General features: G+C 40.1%; 1 protein-coding gene across 1 annotated transcript; it reads right to left on the reverse strand.

Moving 5' to 3' along the window:
* Positions 1 to 749: 749 nt before the first annotated feature.
* On the reverse strand, positions 750 to 20,802 carry GASK1B (golgi associated kinase 1B). The gene is made up of 5 exons (XM_073340075.1): positions 20,622 to 20,802; positions 18,783 to 20,016; positions 10,833 to 11,047; positions 2,604 to 2,830; positions 750 to 1,063 (listed from the first exon to the last, which is right to left on the reverse strand). The coding sequence occupies exons 2-5, from the start codon at positions 19,741 to 19,743 to the stop codon at positions 856 to 858; spliced, it is 1,611 nt and encodes a 536-aa protein (XP_073196176.1). The 5' UTR covers positions 19,744 to 20,016; positions 20,622 to 20,802; the 3' UTR covers positions 750 to 855.
* Positions 20,803 to 21,670: the final 868 nt, after the last annotated feature.

The following is a 21,670-nucleotide window of genomic DNA, read 5'->3' on the forward strand; positions in this document are numbered from 1 at the left end:
TATCTGTTGCAGCAATTTCAAAATATGCTAATGGTTACTGCTTAGTAAAATTTCACTCCTTAAAGTTATCTTAACTGCAAAGTGTCCTGGGAATCTTGTTTCCAGGCAAAACTTAGATTCTTTCTTTGACCTGTTTTAAGTGTCAACAGTGCCAAACTTCCATTGTCTTCAATGGAAGTTATACCTGCTTGCCAAAGAGCTGAATTTGGTCCCTAGATCTCACAATATCACATATGTAATAAAAAAAATACAAACCATAGGAGACACTGGAAGTTTGTGTGTTCTAAAGAAACAAAAAAGAAAGACTGCAACTCCCTGAATTAATGTTCTCTATTAGAGGTGTGGTTATACTTTGAGACTGGGACTTTCAATCAAAAGTGCTTAGCATTGGCTTAAGGTCTGCTCCCATTTAAATCAATGCTAAAACTTCCATTGACTTCGAGAAGAGCAGTTGTCCAAGGCTGAGTGTGTTTGAAAAATCCCACTCTTAATTATGAAATACCTGGTAAAAGAATCCAGTGGAGACAGATCTGTCCTTAACTGAGAGAATAGAAGAAAGTTTAGAAGATTGAGAATCCAATATTTGTATTAAATTATTGCATTGTTTATTACATGCTTAGACATCTTTGTTAGGAGAACACAGCAATAAATGCATTTAAGAAAGATTTTAGAGAAAGTTAGAGAACTGGCACTTTTATACTATATAACATTTTTTTCAAATGTCTAAAAAAAAAACAGGCTTACCAGTTTACTGTTATGTTTTGGAAATTAAAAGAATTTTAAAAGAAAAAGAAATTTTGCCATAAGTTCTTGCCTTATATAACTGTAACTCTTAGAGTTAGGGAAAAAAGACTTTCATTCATTCATGGGTAATACTTTGGCTCCATGTGCATTTATATAGGTAAGAAGAATTTTGGCACGCCTTTCTACCACATCAATAAGTTTTTCAATTCCTCGGCGACCTCCTTGGCTCTCCCAATATACTTTGTCAAGGAACAGAGACTGAAGAAGCTTCTCTCGCAAGCGCTGGCTTTTCAGCACTGAAATTGCAGATTCAGGGAACCTGAAAAAGCATATAGGAGTTTATAAGCCTTGGCATCACTCTGAACTACAATATTTATGTTGTGGTTTAACAACCAATTCCATGGATTCATCAAGGTATTTCAGTGCATGCTTAGCTGTATGTACACAGTCCCATTTATTTCTACTGACATGCTTAAAGTTAGACACCTCAGCACTTTGGATGAGTTGGGGTCATAATCACTGATACTGTCACTGATTCTCCATTCTAGCCGACCGGCTGAACAGCTCAGGATGGGGTGTTTAAAGATGGGTGCACTCCCTGATTCTGGAGCTACCTGGGCTGCTAGGGATCAATCAGGCACAGAGATATCCTGGCCACACCCCACATTCTGGTGGTCAGGAAAGGGGGATGTAAGAGCTGCTATGGAAACTCTACATCATCTAATGAGACCCCTATTCAGACCCTCCAATGTCCAGTTAAGGCAGTTTTCAACCACAGGAGTGACCCAAATGTGCCAATGAATCAGGCCCACATTATTCAAAACTATCCTAAAATCCCCAGGCTTTTTAAAAAAAATGTCTAGATTGTTTGAAATGTCATATATCAATAGCAGTTATAACTGTACACTGGACATATTTGCGAAATATTAACTGGCCCAAGAGCAGCTCAGCAAAAAATCATTAACTATTGTCAAAAATGCTAATAGCCACTGTACATCCGCTTTTCAATCAGATTCCCCTTCAAGATTAACTTCTTTTGAAATACCCACAGAAGTCAGTCAAAGATACCTTTTATTTATATTGCTTTAAAGTGAAGAAGAAACATAATTCCACCACAATAAACACTTGCCCTAAGTAAATAATCATGGCATTTTAGGGCCCTTGTTTATAATGGTTTTTTTTTCCTCTTTTTGTTTTGTTTTCTTTGAAAGCAGTGTGAACTTCAGATGTAAATGCCTCCAATCTATATAAATGGGGCTTGCACTGATGCAGTTTATTCCAGTAACTGACAGCATGTGGTGTTTCTGCGTTGGGGGCTTACTGCAGTAACTTACTCTTCTGCAGAGTGTCTACATTAGAGGTTTCCACCATGTATTGACACCAGTGAAGTTAGACTGGTGCAGATTTTCCTAGTCTCTATAGGCTTATTGATCTCATGCCCCCATCCTCCTTTCTCCTTCACCCCATTTTGTCAGTCATGCCTTTGGTGGCAAGGATCTTGCTGTATCTGTTCTATAAAGCACCTAGCATACGTGTGATGCTCCAAGTAATAATAATATCTGCCTGGACACAAAAGTATTTATATCCATACCTTAGTTTAGTCAAATTTCCATATGGAGGAGACATAGAAGAGACACTGAGGCTACTGCAACAATGTCTTCTTTGTGAGTGGGGAAAGAAAAGAAAGCGTCCTCGTCCCATTCACAACCTCCTAACCCCTGGGGACATCCTCAGTGCACAGCCCTTTCGCTCAGGCTGTGTGTTGAAGAGACAGAGAGGAGAGACTCTGATCCTAAATGAAGAGCTAGGAAAAGCCTACTGAACCCTGTGCAAATTTGTAGGGATTTCCTAAAACTTACTCTTTGATTCCTTGTAATATTTTGAAATCCAGATTGTCTTCGCTTCTGTCAAAGAAACCTTTATTATCTATAAAGACCAAGTGCCTAGGGTCATGCCTTCTCTGAATAATGTGTGTCAAGTCAACAGAGTCTTGATCTTCACATTTCTGCTTCAGTCCTTTCTGAACACAGGAATCCTCCTTGCGAGGTTTGAACCCACAGCAATTTCTGTCCAGTCGATTGTAGACCTGGAAATGAATATAACAGATGACCAAAGTGAAACGCAACAGGATGCAAAGTTTGACTCTTAGATATACTGGCCTGGATGCAGAAAAGGAACCAGGTGCCCAATTAGGTCTTAGGTTCCACTGTAGTGACCAAAATGCCCACTGAACCTTGTAGGCACCTAAACTCAGCACCTAAGCTTTTGCAATAGAAGGTCCTCAGAAGCTTACATTTCTGCCTCTGAGCATGCACACTGCTGATTTTTTTAGGCATCTAGTTGCCTATCTGCCACCTTAGCCCCAGAGCAATTGACAAACCTGGAGAAGCCCGATGTTCAATCAGCTGAGTCACATGAAGGTGACTGAGCACACTTAGGCAAATTCACACAATACAGATGGGGGAAGGAGGGAGAAGCAAGATCTCCCTCATAACTTTTAGCCCTGGTTATGATTCCCACCTGAGATGTGGGAGACCACCAATCAGAGTCTGTCAGCCACATGAAGGAGAGAAGGAATTTGAACAGGGATCTGCTACCTGTTAAGTGAGTGGTCTAACCACTGGGCTATGCTGAGGTGCTCAGTAAGTCTCTCTGTTGAAGCTGTTCCACTGTGGCTAAATAAAGAGTCATTGGAGCAGGAGGACTAGATTCCCCACATCCCGGGTGAGCGCTCTAACCTCCAAGCTAGAGTCACTGATGTTTGTCTTTCCCTCTCTGTCCCAAATGACTCTTTAATTATTTAATCTAGAATGTGACAGCATCACAGAAGAGACGAAGAGAGCCTCACATCAGAATATCCCACAGCTGGTGGTCAGAGCGCTCACCTGTGAGATGGCACATCCACAGGTGGGGGGAAGGGGGATTTGAATCAGAGGCCTTCCACATCCCAGATGAGTACCCTAAGCGCTGAGCTAAGCATTATGAGGGAAGGAATGTTGGCCTCCTTTCCCCACCCTGCTGGCTTCTTGCAAAAATGACATAGGCACCTAATTCCACAGTGGGTCCCCAGCTGTGAAATGCTAACAGCGATAGGTGACTCCCTGCAGCTTGGACTTAGGCACCTATCTCATGGGGGAGGGGATGCTTACCACACACCTCTCTTGTCAGCATATCCCATTGGCTAGCTTAGGTGTCTCCCTACCTAATGCCATGGTTTTTATGAATCACATAAAGGCTCCTATCTCTCCCCATTCATTGTATAGGAGCTTAGGTAACAAATTTGGGTTTTGTGAATCACATATAGGCATCTAGAAAATCAAAGTTATGCACTGTGATGCTCAGCATCACCACTCCTAACTCCTGTTGTGCATCCAGGCCACCTATTACTTAGACTTGTCGGAGTTTGGAAAAAGCTATCATTCCTTACTAAACAGCACCCCAGCGTCATGAATACAGAGCAAGCTTAATTAACGTCAGTGGCGGGGAGAGGGAAGAGCTCAGTATTGATCATCCACAATTCATCTATTATTAAAACCCATTTCCTAGTCTCCATGTTGTACCCATAGGTCCTGATTCACTCCTCTGTTATTCCAGTCTTGCACCAGTGTAACTCTATCTTAAAATAATCAATGGAGTGACACCAGTGTCAAACCTGAGTAACACAAATGCGGAAATCAAACCCAAGATTTTTCAGAAAGCAGCATCCTTTTTAAATCTCTGAGCTGGAATATAACAGAACTGATACAGACTTAAGTACACTAAGGAGAGGATTGCGTCATATAGCGTGTTATAGGTAAAGTGAAGTACTCAACAGTTAAGAAATGCCAGAATGAAGGTTGCCTGTGCAGCCGTAAGTCAGCCTTGTTTCGCGAATGCATTATGATACAGGCTTCTTCTACATACTATTTTTTCCACAAGACCACTGTCTCATTCAGTGAACAGGACAGATGGCAACCAATTAAATGAGTAGCTATTCGATATTTCGTTTTATCTTCATTGTTTGAGTTGTGGCCGTAGGCCTGATTTACTGTACATTAGTCAAACCCTGTTGTGAGTACAGAATTATCAATTTCCTCACGGACATGGTGCTTTACAAAACATGAATTTATATTCATAACATGCCAGTGAGGTGAGGTGATATTATTATCCTGATTTTACAGAGGGGGAACTGAGGTACAGGTTAAAGAGTGTCCATTTACTTTGTATTTATGTAATTACCGATTGTATCAAAATTCATATGCACAAGGGGTCTGAATTAAGATTCAGACAACTCTAAATCTGGCATGTCCTCACTTTTGAGTGCTTGACTTTGCAACTTTAACGTTTGAGTGTGGCTGATGTATTTTTATATTTTGTGTATCTAATATATTTATCTAGTTTTAAATGACTCACGTGGTAGACATTTTACTTGAAAAAAACTATTCCATGGTCTAGCAGAGTGCACTCCTTGCACACTTTTCTTGATATGCAGACTATTTTTCTCTTTGATCAGTGTCATCCCATCAATCCTTCATATATCTACCAGGACCACCCTGCACAATACCCCTGCTTTCTTGACATTTACATATTTCAGCTACTTGTAACCTGTTACCATACCTCATACCTCTCCAGTCATCATTTAACTGGGCTACACATATTGACTTATTTTAATCTTTCCTCATTAATCCCTTCAACTACTGTCCATTGTTCTCTGATTCCCTCCAATTTCTCTGCATCTTTCATCTCAGTTCAAATTCAAACTTACGGTATTACACAAAATCTTCCCACAAACAGAAAATTACTCCTTTGATTTTTAGTACCACTTGTGCTACTAGTTACTTTACTAGGACTCAACTCAGGAAGTCCTTACACAGATATGCCATACTCTTCAGGGCATGTGACTATTTGTGTAATTTATATGATGTACTCAGGTGAATAAGAGGTATCAGGCTCTTAGTTAAGATACTTTTTTCTATAATCAAAGTAAGAAGATTTCCAACTTTAGAGGGATCAAGGGCAAGCTAGCTGGCAATGGCTAGGATCAAGAAAACCTCAAAGTGGATAAAGGGTAGCCAGTCACCATCTCTTGCACAAGTAGAAAACAAGTGAGTATCAACATGTTTGCAAGTTATTCAGGCAAACCAATCTGCTTACTAGTACTGGAATAGCTCAGAGGTTAATACGCAAATGCAATACTTGAAAAGCAGTTAGAGAATCACTAGTCAACTGAAGGCTTCTGGGTCCATTTACATGCAATGGATGTTGATCACTTTGATCACTTTTACTAGAACATTGATCACTTTTACTAGTGATGAATACAACCCATTATGTTGGTCATGTCACCTCAGCTTCCCTTGTTCATCTGTCCCTTTTTATTGGATTTTTCAGGAATCCGTGCTCTCCTGTTGAAATGTCTCTAAAGATAGTTGTATGTTCAAGTACATCCTGAGAAAGTATGAATCATGCAGAATGAGCAGATTTCTCAAATACATATTCAGCTGCTTGGCATATACTTCTGACAATTGGCAGGGCATTTGCTGGAAGTGTAGAATACCCCAGATTTGTAGCCTGCCTTTTAAAAATGATTTGCTTCCTTTTTATTTCATAAATGGCTCAAGCCTGCTGCATCTCATCTAGTAGTTAACATTTATTTCTGGATAACAGCAGAGATAACATAATGTTCATTGCTAAATTGCAGTCTTTACTCTAGAAGATACTAAAATTAAAAATTAATCAATACTTCTGTGCATCAGCACAGGAAAAAATCTATCTTTTACACCATTAAATGCGAAAACATTAGCACTTTTAGATTAACAAATCAAAAGCCATTTAAAATGCTCTGACACACACTGTGCTATTCCTATAGGGTTATTGCTATGTTTAGGATCAATATAATCCACATATGACTTTATATCAGATTACAAGCATTACTCACTCGTAATAGGACTGAGGATGGAGTCATTACACAAATGACAACCTATTTTAGGCAGAAAATTCCCATTCTAAAATTACCACAAGCAGTGTTGCATAAATATAACTCAAAAAGTGAAACATCCATTCGTCCTCGTCAAAAACAAAAACTTGTGAAGGACAGAGATAGATGGTGTCTAAGCAAATGCAATGATTTCTACATTTTAAAAAACATGACTTTCTAGAATGTTGAATTGTATGTGAGAGGAAATGCTGCATATAAACAGGGGTTATTGTAGCTTCTAGATGCAGGTGCCTGGTGGGGGAAGTGCAAACATACACTATACTAACAGGACCTCCTGGAGAAACAGTGTACCCACATCTCCATGTTATGTAGGAGAAAATGAATGATGTGCCACCTTATAAGAGGGTGTATCACGAAGTTCCCTCCACATCCAAGCACTTCTGTTGGCCAATGTGAGGAAGAGGTGGGAAAGTATAGTCTTGAGGTGTCTAGTGCTGCTACCCCTAATTCTCATTGCGCTCAACTGGTTGCAAGGGCTAAGATTATGACTGAACCCTAAAATGGGGAAACATAAGCAGGGGTAAGTCTCCTTGAGCCCTCCCACTCCTTGCACACCTGTTCAGTGGTCAATTATAGTCTAGTCCATGAGATTATATTTGGTCAAAGTATGAATTTAAAATATAGTTGGCCAAATTATTCCCTTAGTTACACCTGTTCATTGGATTTCATGGGTTGCATACTCAGGACAGAAGAATTATGGAGAGCAGCCTATTGTGCATAGCGTAAAAAGAATTGTGGAAATCAGAGATGGAAAACACTTATTAGGTTGTCTAATGCAAGGATTGATCCCTACAGTATATATGTAAGAAAATCTTTTCCAAACGGTTGTGGTGGTTAAGGATACACATACCTTTGGTACTCTTTTGCACTGGTGTACTAGTATGGATCAGAAGTTTAGTCGTTTGTGGGGTTAGGATGTTGCCCTAAATCCTAATTTAAGAGGGGCAATCTCATTTTTCAGACTATACCTGTTATAACTGCCAGTGGCTGTCCTGTTTCTTCACACAAGCCCAAATCTGCATTCACCAATCAAGGTTTTAAGTGGACTTCTCACACTGGGAAAATCTACTATCATCCAGACTTCAGTCAGTATGGAACAAACTGCCAGCCCCTTTTGATCCATCAAGTTATATGGCAGAAAAAAACATATCTTGTAGACAGAGGGACCAGGCTTAAGGGGAGGAAATAGTAGCCCTGCTACAAAGATGAAGTAAATGGACTAAGTCAAGACATGGACTGCTGTGAATGGACTAGGTAAAGGCACGAGTTGATCTGTGAAGTGTTCCTATCATCTATCCCTTTTGTGTGTGCGCCTGTCTGTGTTAAGGACTAAGGTTATGACTGTACAGTCCATGGTCATGTAATGTAATTTGCCTGATCTCCATTGACAAGCCATGGCTTACGTAATGCTTAAGTTTTTGTTATCAGGTGCCTTATCTCCAGTTTACCTTTGAGCTGCGTGTGAAGAGTTGGCAATCAGGTTTGTAAATTTGGTTCATGTCTACTCTTAGCTACTGCCTTCTTTGCTAAGAGCAGGATTTGGTGCTAGGTGTTTGAAACCTACCCCAGTCTTCTATTTTAACTTCAAATCACTTCTGAGAGGAAACAAATGATTAATGAAAGGGATTGAGCTGCTAGGGAGTACTTGTATTTCTGATTATGAAACTATTCAGTCACTTGTTAGAATAGGCTTGAAATCTTTGAGACTGAACATTTGATCCAAAGCCCATTAAGTCAATGGGAGTCTTTCCACTGATTTCAAAGGAGTTTGTGGTAATCAAACTAACTCATGGGATTAAGTCCCTTACTCCACAAGTAGCTCACTGCAAGGAAAATGAGTAGGAGCAATAAACACTTTTGATGCCAGTAGAAATTACTCAAGTTTCACTTTTCAGGTTACCATGTAGTAAGGACTGGGTCTAGCTCATAGCAATATCTTACTTAGCAAAATAATGGGGACAATTAAAGAATCATAGAAATGTAGTACTAGAAGGGACCTCAATATTTATCTCGACCAGTCCCCTACACTGAGGCAGGACTCAGTATAATCTAGACCAGCCCTGACAGATGTTTGTCTAACATGTTCTTAAAAACCTCCAATGACAGCGATTCCTCAGGCTCCCTAAGTAATTTGTTTCAGTCCTTAACTACCCTTCCAATTAAGAAGTTTTTCCTAATGTCTAACCTAAGTCTCCCTCGCTGCAACATCAGCCCATTACTTCTTGTCCTGTCCTCAGTGGATAAGGAGAACAATTTATCATTCTCCTTTTTATAACAAATTTTGATGTACTTGAAGACTTACCATGTTCCCTGCCATCCCAGTCTTCTCTTCTCCAGACTAAACAAACCCAATTTTTTTCAGTCTTTCCTCGTAGGTCATGTTTTCTAGACATTTGATCATTTTTGTTGCTGTCCTTTGGACTTCCTCCAATTTGTCCACATCTTTCATGAAGTGTGGGGCCCACAACTCGACATAAGGCTCCAGTTAAGGCCTAATCAGTCCTGAGTACAGTGGAAAAATTGTTTGTCTTGTCTTGCTTACAACACTCCTACTAATACATCCAAGAATGAAGTTCACTCTTTTAGAACAATGTTACATTGTTGATTCATATTTAGTTTGTGATCCACTATAACCTCCAGATCCTTTCCTACAGTACTCCTTCATAGCCGGTTTCCCATTTTGTATTTGCGCACTTGATTGTGAACTCCTAGGGGTGTGTGAAAAGTACATACACACTACATAGATTATAAAGCCAGAAGGGATGACTGTGATCTTCTAGTCTGACCTCCTGTATAACACTGGCCACAGAACTTCTCTAAATTAATTCCTGCTTGAACTAGAGCATCTCTTTTAGAAAAGGATATCTGATCTTGGTTTAAAAATTTCCATTGATGGAGAATCCACCGCAATCCTTGGTAAATTGTTCCAGTGGTTATTCACACTCACTATTAAAAATGTGTCTTATTACTAGTTAAATTTGTCTTGCTTCAACTTCCAGCTATTGTATCTTGTTATATTTGCTTGCTACAATGAAGAGCCCTCTATTATCAAATTTCAGTTTTGTGCATAGGAGGTATTTATAAGTCAGGATCAAATCGTCCCTAATTTTTCAACCTTCTTGTTGATAAACTAAAAATATTGAGCTCCTTGAGTCTGTCAATATAAGGTATGTTTTCAATTTTTTAAATAATTCTTGTTGCTTTTCTCTAAGCGCTCTACAAGTTTTCAACATCCTTCCTGACTTGTTGACACCTGAAACAGACATAGTATTCCAGCAGTGGTTGCACCAGTGCCAAATACAGAGGTAAAATATCTTTACTCTACTCAATATGCCCCTGTTTATACATGCAAAGATCGCATTAGCCATTTTGGCCACACCTTCACACTGGGGGCTCATGTTATACCACTTGATGTCCTCTTGGCTGAAGAAGGAATATCATTTATTCTTTTTAAAACATTAACAGGAAGACATAAGACCAATGAGATCCTCACATCTATGGCTGAGTATCAGCAGCCTTTTGCTGGAGAAGGGGAAATGAAGAAACTGGTGTCACTGCAGGTAATTCTCTGCCTTTTTCAAGAGCATGTGAGACTGGCACTGCAAAATAACTTACGGCCAGATCCTCAGCAGGTAAGTTCTATTAAGTGGAATGAAAATGAGTCACATCAACTAAGGATCTGTCCCCATGACTTAATAATAGAGGTCCTGACTCTCCAGTGCCTCACACCTTTGTATATTCATTTACACCTGTACAAAGTACGTGTAAAATGCTACCAGAATGGCAGCAGTTTTCACTCACTTTCCACAAGTGTAAATGAATACACAAAGTGCAAGGCAGTGCAGAATCTGAACTATTGTCTTTTATCTTTTGGGGTTGTACAGTGTACCAGAAACAAACCAAAGGAACACAAACACATACCTTTCTCATTAAAGACAAAAACTGAAACCACCTTTTTAAACACTCCCCTTCTGCGAAATTGCAACCCAGAGTGAATTTTATCATTGGACATATCTGTGGAAATTGTTTATCCTTAACCAGACTGGTGCTAAAATAAATCTTGCAAAGGTTGGTATTCTTTGTGTACAGTAAACATTTTACATTGCTCCCTTACCTGCAGAAGAAAATCAAAGAGTGCCATCTTGGACCACTCATGGTGGTGGATTTCAGTACAGCCCCACTCAGCTTTGGGCACTTTGCCATTCTGCCAGCACTTCTGTTTCAATAGCTGCTGATAGGCCCCCCAGTTTAGCCTCACTGAAGAATGGGTCCTATTATTTGTCGGAGCCAATGAGGAATCCCAGAGAATAATAGGACATGGCAGACCACCTGAGAAGAGGCAAAATAGAATCATTACCATATATGAATAATTCTCTTATATTGGAAACTAAAAGAACTTGATAATTCTTTAGACATTGTCTCTGGCATCACTAATTACAGCATTTGTTTTTAAAGAAGACATTTCAGATGTGGCAGGAAAAAGCTACCAAGCCCCAATAATTTCACATCCTTTGGTTTATGTGGTCATATTCCACATCTGAAAACAGCCACCACAGAAAAGGAAAAACCCTAGACATTATAGTTCTCTTCAATGTCTGAGAAGAACTGCTCTCTGTTTGCTGTCTGCTTAAAAGTCTCTCTATCTTTGGAGGCTATCTATTAAATCAGTTTTAAAAATTTAACATCCGATCCACAGCTGGGGTAAATTAATGAAGCAATGTTGATTTTCACCAGGTGAGGATCTAGCCCACTGTTTCTCCCTTTCTAAGGCAAATATATAAGGCAAATCCTGGAGTCCAACCAAAAAGTGGATTTATTTTGTCATCTTTAGAGTTTTAGTCCTACAGATATAAGATTTCACAGCTGTAAATAGAAAGGTTATAGATAGACCATATGAGGATGTGGCATGACTTTGGCTTTATCATTCATGAGCAATATGTCCTTGCCAATGAGTCATACAGTTCATCCCAAAGTAGTGCTGATAAGACCTTTATTCAACCCCACAATGTCATATATTCTTCATATACAATACATATTTTACAGAAAATCCATTTTAGAAATATTTTAGTCAGTTTTTAAAATGTATATAAATAATATTTGTCTTATCCCTCCAGATGTAAAACCAGGTGCCTTAGATATGATGAATCCATCTGTACAGGGCTCAGAGAGAGAGAGAAATTATAATCATCATGTTATGTTCACTGCATACACACAGAGAAGCTAGATGAAAAAATCAATAGTTTTGCTGGAAGGTTTAAGATAACACTACTTTAATTCTTAGAATTCAGAGTGATAACACACAAGAGAGAGAGAAAACAAGCTCATCCCTAAACCAGTGAGGCGATCTTGTTTTTAAGCTGGCTCTTTCCAGATTGACTGGATAGGATGCATTGTTACAGAGCACCCAACCCCACAAGTAGGACTGGGAAACCCTCATCTCTGCTCTTAAAGTGGTAGCTTGGAATTCCAACACAGTCCTCAATACACCACATACCAATTTTAGACACCTCTAAAAATTACCCCAAACTGCCATTTGCTATATAATAATGCCACCATATTTGAGTCATATATCTCAGAACATACAGCAGCAGGGCTATAAGTAAGTGGTGTGTATCCTATTGGAAAAAATGGGATAATTTTCTTTCCAATGGTACAAAAGTTCTTGTTGCTAACTCTGATGTCCTGCCTGATGCTTAAACCTGTCACTGAACCAGGGCTGAATACCGGTGTTGCACTTCAAAGCAGAGTAATTTTTTTGAGGTGGGGCAGGGAGGGGGGCCAGGAATTTACATGTTTGTATGCAAAGAAGGAAAAATTTATATGGCAAGTTATTAGATGACAGTTACTGGAATATGATCAAAGGTTTGGAATTTTTGTATGTTAGTCCTGAGCAGTAAGCAAGAAAGTGCAGGCAAAGTGGTCAAATTTTATGCTACATCCAAATGATCACATTGCTACCACCCTGACATGTGTTACGTTGCAGAGCAAATCATCTCACTATTTCCTTCATGTACATATTGAACCGGAGAGGTGGCAAAAGAAAGTTGTAGCACCCCACATGAGAGTACTCCCAGAACAATGAGTCCAACAGCGCTCTCAGCATCTCTCTGAGAGCAAAGAATAGAACTACTTAAGAATGAGTCTATCCAGTCCTGCCAAGATCCGCAATTGAGTCAGTAAAAGTCAGAAGATGCTGACTTGCCCTAAAATAATCAGCAAGGACAACATATCAGCAAGGACAACTGATGTTTGCCCATTATTAGCAAAGGGTCATCTGCCAACAAGGTCAGTGCACTTTTCATACTACTGAATTCTCCCAGGACAGAATGACCTTGAGCCATCCTAGACTGAATAAAAACGTGCTCAACTTGTTTCAGAAATCTGCTTCGGAAAGCAGAAGAATGGGCTGTACCACAAAGACCAGATATATTTCTAACTTCGCCAAATCCTGGTACTTACACACACAAGGTGATCACACTCAAATGAATCCAGTGTACAGCTCGAACCACCTCTGGAACTGTCCTCCTGTTTGCCTGTTTTCTTAAACGAGGCATCTCCAACCCCGAACAGATCTTTCCTCTTATGCCCTCCCATCTCTTTCCTTTCACTACCATCACTGATAATTACGCTATCCTCCCCTATCATATTCAGCTTCTTTCTGTTCTTTTTCCCCAGAAGTCAATGGGTGATCAGCAGTTTTAAAAAGTAGGACACTTATTTTGTTGCCTAAATAAGGATTTAGGAGCATAACTTTCAGGAACTTACATTTGAAAAGCTTGGTCCAAATCTTCCATATGCAATCTAGTCTCCCAGAACTCTCTCATTCTGGGTTCCACTTCTGACTCTGTCACTGACTTACCTCTTGACCTTAGCCAAATGACCTCTCAGTGATGCTTTCTTTATTTGCAATAAATGTATATGCAATAGGGATAGTGACACTTACCTTCCTTTGTAAAACACTTTGAAACCCCCAGAAAAAAAGCTCTATATCAGAGTTAAATATATTATATATTGATGGGACCTCAATTTGATCTTGTTTCCTTATATCAATAATCAAAGTTCATGTAATTATTTATGGGTTTTCCCCAAAGCAGATATATCAATGCTCTCCAAACAAAGCAAACCACCTCCCCACGCACCCAAAATGTTCAGCATAACAACCAACACCTCACTGTTATTTATTATTTTAACGTTATGACAATATCATGCCAATTTCCATTCAGATTTTTAAAAAGGTTAAACACAGGAAATGTTTGTGATTCACAGGAAACAAAGATGAACCACCACAAAACACTTCAACTTTATAACACAAATGGAATTATTGGAGCATGTCTTCGTAGCTGGAGTAGAGAGCAGTAACCCAGATTGCTGGCTGCTGCAGGGAAAATGTGAAGGCAGTGAGTAAAAACAGATAAGGGGCTTCATCCTCAGATGGTATAAATTGGCATAGCCCCATTAAAGCCTGCCAACTTACACCAAGCAAGGCTCTGGCCCAATTTGAATAACAACAAAAGGTAGTTCTAGGCCTGACCCTACATGCTGTTGAGTGCAAATTCAGTTGATTATGGTAGGAGCTGAGATGTCTCAGAACCCTCCAGAATCAAGCCCATTATCTCCCACTGCTGCTGGGCCTCTGCTCCCAACCTTTCCTAGAGATGCTGCTGCAGAGAGGTGAGTTAGAACCCCTTTCTTGCTTTCAATGATGCTGCTGCTCCTTGCAATCCTCTCCAGAGACATCTATGCTCCACATCACTGTAGTACATGAATCTCTCTCATACATATAATTAACATGTATCCTCTCAAGCCCACATGAGGAAAGGAAGTAGTAATGGAAGCACAGACTGATGTAAGTGGCATGCCCAAAGTTTGTTAATTAGAAAAAAACAGAATGAAAGTTGGTGGGGAGAGGGACACATCTCAACGTGGCTTATATCAGCAAAAGAGTCTTTTGCTAGTTTAGCTTATATCATTGGGGAAGGTGGTCTAACTATAGTGGCAACCCACACACACACACACACACACCTCCTTTTGCTGGTACAAGCTCTGTCTCCACTAGGGACCAATAGACCAACCTGGCAAAGCCTTCTCCATGTAAGGTAGCCCTCTGAACAGTAAGGAAATGGTGTAAGCCACTTAAACAGATCTCAAAAGTGTTGACTAAAGTATTTCCCCTCTTTCTTCCACATCTTAGCTATAAGCATTATACACTTCGGAGAAATCTTGGAAGGGACGAAAATCTTCTGTGTGTGAATGCAGATTTTAAGGAATCTGTGAGGGGTGTATAAGTATTGGATTTTTATGTAACACACTGTTGTGAGAATATGACCTCTGGTCTCTCACTCAGATCCAGCTATATGGCAGCAAGCAATTCACAGCACAACTCAATCTGATAAAGGGCACACAAAAGAGACATCATTTAAAATGCATAAGTAAGACTGAGTTCTTATTGCCCTGACATTAATAACGAGTGTGCCTGAATGTTCATAACTTTTGATGTGATGGAAAGAGCATGCTAAGTATGTTGGGTGTAAGAGAAAATCTGTGGCTATCTTTCTCATTGTGTAGAGGTCAGTAAAGAAACATGACAACTCTAATCAATGGAACTTTCTATCACACCTGTGCCAAATTCCCAGCATCCATTTGCACATAACCTGTGATGAAGTGAGCAGAAACAATGCTACTCAACAGGTGAAGAAACTCACTATGGACATGCTGTGCAGCCATTTTGCTTGGCCAAAGTGCTGAGTAAGATGGACTGTGCCCTGACACCAAACAACTCCCCTACTAGTAGGTATCCCTGCCTGTTTTGGAGATAAGGGGGCACAGGATATGGGCAAGGAATGACCTGAAAACCTCAGGGCAGCATGTGGAATAGCTACTGATCTACTGAGTAGCCGGGATATGCACTGGAAGTGATATGGCCTTCTCCAGGGCCCTTCCTACCTCTCTGCAGGAATCATTAATGGTACTTGCTAAAAAGACAAACTCCTGTACATTTTGTCTTTCCCACTGAAAGATTAATGGGAGGAAGAAGTGTCCCAAAAACTCTCTGAGTTACATTTTACAGCATCTAAGTCATTCCTGACAGGTTTCAGAGTAGCAGCCGTGTTAGTCTGTATCCACAAAAAGAAAAGGAGGACTTGTGGCACCTTAGAGACTAACAAATTTATTTGAGCATAAGCTTAAGTCATTCCTATATATGAGACAGTGTTTTGAGGCAGCACAGAGGGACTAGAAATGTAGCCTTCAGGCTGTATAGTCCAAGGATTCCTGGTGAAATCCAGATCCATCCTGGCCGACCTGTGGGAGCTTGCAACGGGCAGGCAGTACATCCTATACAGAATTTTGCTTGCAAATCAGTTTGGTTTGGATGGAAGCACGCCCTGTAAATGAGATACTCCCTAATTCCACACCTCCACGCTGACATTACCAGACCCTTTAAAGCGCAGATTTCCAGGGCTAGGATGTGGACTTCAGAAGGCTTGGATGTATGAGGATCATCCACTATTTACTCCAATGCCCTTACCACACATTTATGCCATTTTCCCACTTCTTTTCAGCCCTTGCTTTGCTATTTATATCTCAGTACCAAAGGAGTTCTTCCAGCTAACACCTACTGCTTGAACACTGGGAAAAAAGTGGTATATATATTTGCATATGCATAGAATTATTTTTGCTTGGTTTTCAAATCAAAATTGTGGAAGACTTTGTCCACCTTTAGTCTCCATGCCCATGTTATTTTTGATAAGTCACTGGAAAAGAATATTGAGGAAACAGTTATTGTGACCCAACTTTCCATTCTGGCAAGGCAGAAATGTCACAGGATAATTTAAAACTGTGGCAAATGGTTCACTTTTGATTAGGGGAGTGGCAAGCAGAGAGCTCTGGTACAGTATTTTGCTAGCCTCTCCGTCACCTGTCAGGGGAGGAGCTGTGGAAACAAAAAAATAAACCCAAAGTTGTTTGGGGGTTTACAAAGCATCTCTTTGAAAAGGCTTTTAACAAAATGAATGGCGGTTTTGTGGAGCCTATTTTTAAAAAGATTTTAATGCTACATCAGACATGTCTTGTTACATTGATTACATCATGACTGAGGCAAGCTAAAAGGATACGTCAGCTTAGAACTTGTTGAGGAGTCCAGTCCTACATTGCTTTCTTTCTCATGAGTAGTCATGACTCACACAAGCAGTCCCACTGAAATCATTTGGGCAGCCCACATATAGATTACTCAAATGAGTAGAGGCTACAGGAGCGGGCTCATGAATTGTTCATCCTGTTTTCTAAAATAATTTTTCATTCCTTTCCTAAACAAGAAGAGAACAACAAATGAGGTGTTCTCCGCTGACATTTGTGTAGTTAATTAACAATCCAAGTCAAATACACTCAAGCAAGTAACTATGGCAACCAAGGCAGGCATTTGAAATCCAGCAAGTTTCAAGATTAATGAAATGGAGAGAGGTAAGGTGCTGTGGCTGTTCCAGAAGCTGAACTCGCCCTTTAGCTGGAAAACATGAAAAAAGACCCAAAAGGAAAAATGACTTTTTTTCTCCTCATTACTTAGCAACACTTTTCGTGCTCTAGGAACATAACCAATTACAGGGAAAAGGAGGCTGAAGAAAATAGAATCTCTCTCCCAGCCAATCCAAAAGATGTTGCAGGCTGAAGACATTAAGTAATTCAGTCTACACTTAACCGAATAGCAGTTTCCAAAGGGGCTACAGTCTGTCATCTGTGCAGCCATATTATACAGAATTCTTGAAGCTGAACTGCCTTAATGCCTTATGACAGCTCTATAGCAATAAATCCTGTTCCTAAAAATAGAGTATGCATAATGCATCTTCCATGCTCTGCTGCTATGAATAATATTCAAAAGCCACCAAACTGTTATTCCTAGAGATTCATTCATATTGTCGTAAAGGCTGCCAAAGGGAAGGTTTATACAGTGTTGATAAATCACAGATCAGTACGTTCTTTTCCTGCCATCAACTTTTGCAAGGACATTTTCGCTTTACCCTTTCTTTGATAAAATACAGGCTGATTTATAAAATATTTTGTATAAAATAATCTTCTTCAGTACTAAGAAATGAACAGCAAAAACAAATAGCAATGATTCAGTAAAATATAACACAGCCCTTTCAGCTTATGATCAGTGTGTATATAAAAATAGCATTTAGGCTGAAGACACATTTAACGAGACAGTAATGTTTCAGATAGACTTATCAACTTACACTGAAACTATTAAATATAATTTTAATTTCATTTTAGGAGAAGAAAAATATGCTATTCTGATAAAAGCAATTTGCATTGTACATTCTACAACCACAATGAAGCATCTATAGCAGGTGTATTTATTTAGCTAGACACAGGTGTGTCATGAGCTTTAAGTTGTCAAACAGAAGAAACCACTCAGACTTCAGTGACTGCACAATTTCGGTTTTAATTTCCAGAGGCATTTGTGCTTTTGGGATTTTGCCAAAGGAGTTCAAGAAGGAGCTCTAAGACCTCCCACAATAGGTGCTTGGGCTAACAGAAATGTGTCCCCTATCTGCTACTTGTGGCAAATGAATTCCAGTGCTGGTTTTCCGCAATATCTTGTGAAAGTGAAATCTAGGGGAGGTGAAAGAGTAAAAACTAACCTCTGAAGCACAAAGCACTGTGCTGAGAGACTTCCAGACTGTGCCCTTCTTCAGTTTCATTTTGATCAGTCTATAGAATTTCATATTCACTACAAATGATATGTAAAAAAGGATCATCCCTTTTCTCCCCTCACTCAAATTAGTCTTCTATGGAAATGAAGTTGTCTGTATGCTCTCAATAACTCTATTATTCTATGAGGCAGCCAGAAGCATTGATAAACTCTGGGTGTATTACATCCTTCAGAACAGAACTATTACACTGCAGAGGAGCCCTGAAATTACATAAACACATATTCCAGGTTAAGTTCCTTATAACTTTGCTCTGTAGAGTTAGTTCTCAGACTATCTGAAATTAAAGCCTGCTGTTGCTCAAATACTACACACTGGAGTCCCCCAGATGGAAACTAAAAATCAAGTGAATTTGTTACCTTGGATGAACTCCGATTTCCTGCTTACAGAAGGCAAGGTCTTGTTCAGCCCCAGGATTCTGTCTAAATGGAAGGCAAACACCTCACTCATATCAAGGGGTCTCTTGATGAGGCCACAGTACCCTTGACTGCAGGCTGCTCCTGTGGCACTGGGATTCCTCTCAAACACCAGTAGGACTCCATGCTGAGAGGGTGCTTCTTGGACACTGTCTATCCGGGAATCCGCCAGCAAACACATGCTTAGGATGTCATCTTTGCTCAGCCAAGAGGGGGACCTCTCACTGTATATCCTGATATTGCTCTCCCGAGCCTTGGGCTGCACATTTATACCTCCTGAAACCCCAACATGTCTCCGGTGTCCCCTGCCCACTGCTTCCCTCTCTCCATCCCAGTGCTTCTTCAGTTGGTGCCTTGGTGTCTCTGGAACTACTACTTCCCTCATTAGTCCCATGGAGTATCTAGTCCGCCCCTGCTGCTGGGACAAGGCCTCCTCCTGCCCAGTGACACCTACTGGAAAGCGCTGCCCATAGGGCAAAGGGAATGCATGCTTCTTCCTCAGCTTGGGTTTCACACTGCCTCGGATGTTGGTGGGTTTACTGCGCTTGGACCGCAGTGTGATGTACACCACGTTGGGTGGCACTGAGGTCCCATTGCCACCCATCTGGGGCCCTTGGAGATCAGGTGGGGAGAAAATGCCATCCAGTGGGATCCCCAGAAAAGGTGTCTGACCAGCATCTTGAAGACTCCTGGAACTGACCTTCTGGCGTCCCCCTCTGTGCTGCGGTAAAATGTGACCCACTTGACTGACCAGAAACCCCAGGTATATCACACAGGCTATGACCAGCAGCAGATTCCTCCTGGTCCTGGGACGCCTGCCACTCCAGAGCCTCAGCACCCGTGGGGTGCACAGCAAGCAAACAAACCAGTTTATGATTTGGCCTGGCTGATCTAAGAAGGTCATTTCTCTGGTGAATCCACATGATGAAAGCAGCTTATAGTCTTCAGTGGTTTCCAGCAAGGAGGATGATGCATGATTTCCCTTCACAGATCTCTATTTCTTCTTTTCCAAATAGCTTCCAGTGCGAGCGGTGCACAGGGGCCAGTGGTGCTAAAGCTGCTAAACTCTTATCAGCCAGCTCAGGGGAAGTGACTTGTTTCAGAGAATAAATGGAGTCAACTGTGTAAACAAAGTTAAAGGAATCACACTCCAAAATGTCTGAGTTTCCTCTGTGAGCTGTGAAAGGAAAAAAATTGCAAATAATATTCCATTATCCACATGGATATAGAATGTGGCATCTCTCTTTCTCACTGTGTAGCTCTAAAGATAAGTTAGTGATCTAGAGACTTGCCATATTAGAGATTTCAGATTAAAATGAAAAGATAAATAAAACCCCAACATCATGGAACACAAGTTACAATTTACAGTCCCGAGTGACTGAACTCCAGCACTAGGAGGAAAGCTTGGAAAAGCCAGACTTTCCTCTCCTTGTGTTTATGACAGGCAGTTCCTCAAAGTAAAACCACATCTTTTGTTGCCTCATGTTAGTTTTAAAATATAGTGCATTAGCCAGCCCAGTAACTGTACCAATTCAAATATGAACATTTCCACTATCAAACAATGATTACACCCTGGCCCAGTAACAGTTCACATGCTTCATAATCCTACATTAAAGATAAAATATTGTTAATTCTATACTCTTGTGAAGCTATAAAATAGCATTTCCTAAATGACTGACTATAATCTTCAAATAAAATAAAAAGCACTGTCATCTCCTCTTAAGGAAGAAAAAACATAAATGCAGAGTTTATTGCACTACAAAGATATAGAAATAGTCTTACCTATTCAGCTTGCCCCATCCTTGGCCGTGGTAAATCTCTTATGCTAATACCAAGAATTTAGTAAAAGCAGCGTTTCTTAACGTACTCTAACCCACATCCCAGATTTAAGTGTGCTCCACATTTTAGATATTTGATTGCAGGCTTAATGCTCTTTGCAAATGGACTAGCTGTACAGGAAGGCTGTTTGCATATGAACTGCTACAAACTTACATGAACCTTGTTATAAAAAACCCTTCTATTTTAAATTCTGCAATGAAAAGTCCTGTGAACAGTATGCCTTCTAAAAGTACATTCCAGCCGTTTCTAACTCCTGAGGGCCCTCTAGTGCATTGCATGCAAATGTGTTTAAGAAATGACAGTCTTCCACAGTAATAGGGAAAACTAGATCCTTTAACATATCAGAAATCATACATCCTTATATCGAAAAAGGTAACTGGCTTTAAAAATATAAGAATAATAATATATAGCAGTTACATAGTGCCATTCATCTGTAGTTCTAAAAGGGGACATATCATTGGCCTAATTTTACAGATGGGAAACCTGTGGCACAGAGAAGTTAAGTGACTTGCCCAAGGTCGGACAACAAGATAGTGGCAGAGCCAAGCATAGAACCCAGGACCTCTGATGCCTCCTCTGGTGCCCTAACCAACTAGACCATACAGGTTCCTATAAAATTAATGCTATCTGTAAAAATAATAAAAACTTCTTCATTCCACTTTCCTTATGACTCATAATAATGGAGAGAATCTCTTTTCCATTACTAATAATAATGGGAGAAGCACTCAAATGTGAACATATATTTAAGATAAATTCCAAGATTACTTACAATATTGTATGATTTGAAGTGGTTTTATTTTAAACTAAGTTGGCCTTTGTAGTCTTTATATGTGGATATTTTCTAAGTTGTGCATCAAGCTAGGTACCCCCTATATCTATAAATTTTCTGTGAGGACAATGCTCCTGTGAACTGTTTCCTCTAAACCTGATTTCTCTTTGTACCTTGGAAGGGAACAAGTGATCTGTAGACAGAAGAAAAGTTTTCTCCTTCT

Source organism: Lepidochelys kempii, chromosome 4, assembly GCF_965140265.1.
Source record: "Lepidochelys kempii isolate rLepKem1 chromosome 4, rLepKem1.hap2, whole genome shotgun sequence".
In the NCBI taxonomy this organism is placed as follows: Eukaryota; Metazoa; Chordata; order Testudines; family Cheloniidae; genus Lepidochelys; species Lepidochelys kempii.